Source organism: Mizuhopecten yessoensis, unplaced genomic scaffold (genome assembly GCF_002113885.1).
Source record: "Mizuhopecten yessoensis strain PY_sf001 unplaced genomic scaffold, ASM211388v2 scaffold3627, whole genome shotgun sequence".
Classification (NCBI taxonomy): domain Eukaryota; kingdom Metazoa; phylum Mollusca; class Bivalvia; order Pectinida; family Pectinidae; genus Mizuhopecten; species Mizuhopecten yessoensis.
The window spans coordinates 1,284,213-1,285,031 of record NW_018405139.1 but is presented as its reverse complement, the minus strand read 5'-3'; the positions used below and the strand labels follow the sequence as shown (position 1 = coordinate 1,285,031).

General features: G+C 43.6%; 1 protein-coding gene across 1 annotated transcript; it reads right to left on the bottom strand.

Moving 5' to 3' along the window:
* LOC110447878 (octapeptide-repeat protein T2-like) lies at nt 1–819 on the bottom strand. Its single transcript, XM_021493843.1, has one exon. The coding sequence runs from the start codon at nt 817–819 to the stop codon at nt 1–3; it is 819 nt and encodes a 272-aa protein (XP_021349518.1).

The window sequence follows — 819 nt, the reverse complement described above, 5'->3', positions numbered from 1 at the left end:
TTACTTTCCCTCCTTTCGCTCTTCCTTTCCCTCTTCCTTTCTTTCTTTCCCTCTTCCTTTCTCTCTTTTCCTCTTCCTTTCTCTCTTCCTTTCCCTCTTCCTTTCTCTCTTCCTTTCTCTCTTCCTTTCCATCTTCCTTTCTCTCTTTCCCTCTTCCTTTCTCTCTCTCCCTCTTCCTTTCTCTCTTTCGCTCTTCCTTTCTCTCTTTTCCTCTTCCTTTCTGTCTTTCTTTCCCTCTTCCTTTCCATCTTCCTTTCCCTCCTTTTTCTCTTCCATTCCCTCTTCCTTTCCCTCCTTTTTCTCTTCCTTTCTCTCTTTTCCTCCTTTCTCTCTTACTTTTGCTCTTCCTTTCCCTCTTACTTTTGCTCTTCCTTTCTCTCTTCCTTTCTCTCTTTCCCTCTTCCTTTCGCTCTTCCTTTCTCTCTTCCTTTCGCTCTTCCTTTCTCTCTTCCTTTCTCTCTTTTTTCCCTCTTCCTTTCCCTCTTCCTTTCTCTCTTCCTTTATCTCTTTTCCTCTTCCTTTCCCTCCTTTTTCACTTCCATTCCCTCTTCCATTCCCTCTTCCTTTCCCTCCTTTCTCTCTTTCCCTCCTTTCTCTCTTACTTTTCCTCTTCCTTTCCCTCTTCCTTTCTCTCTTCCTTTCCCTCCTTTCTCTCTTCCTTTCCCTCTTCCTATCCCTCTTCCTTTCGCTCTTCCTTTCTCTCTTTTTTCCCTCTTCCTTTCCCTCTTCCTTTCTCTCTTTTTCTCTCTCTTCTTTCCCTCTTCTTTCTCTCTTCCTTTCTCTCTTCCTTTCTCTCTCTCCTCCTTTCTCTCTTTCCAT

Excerpts from the sequence above, each read along its gene's own strand:
- LOC110447878 (XM_021493843.1), bottom strand. The coding sequence starts at position 819 with ATGGAAAGAGAGAAAGGAGGAGAGAGAGAAAGGAAGAGAGAAAGGAAG.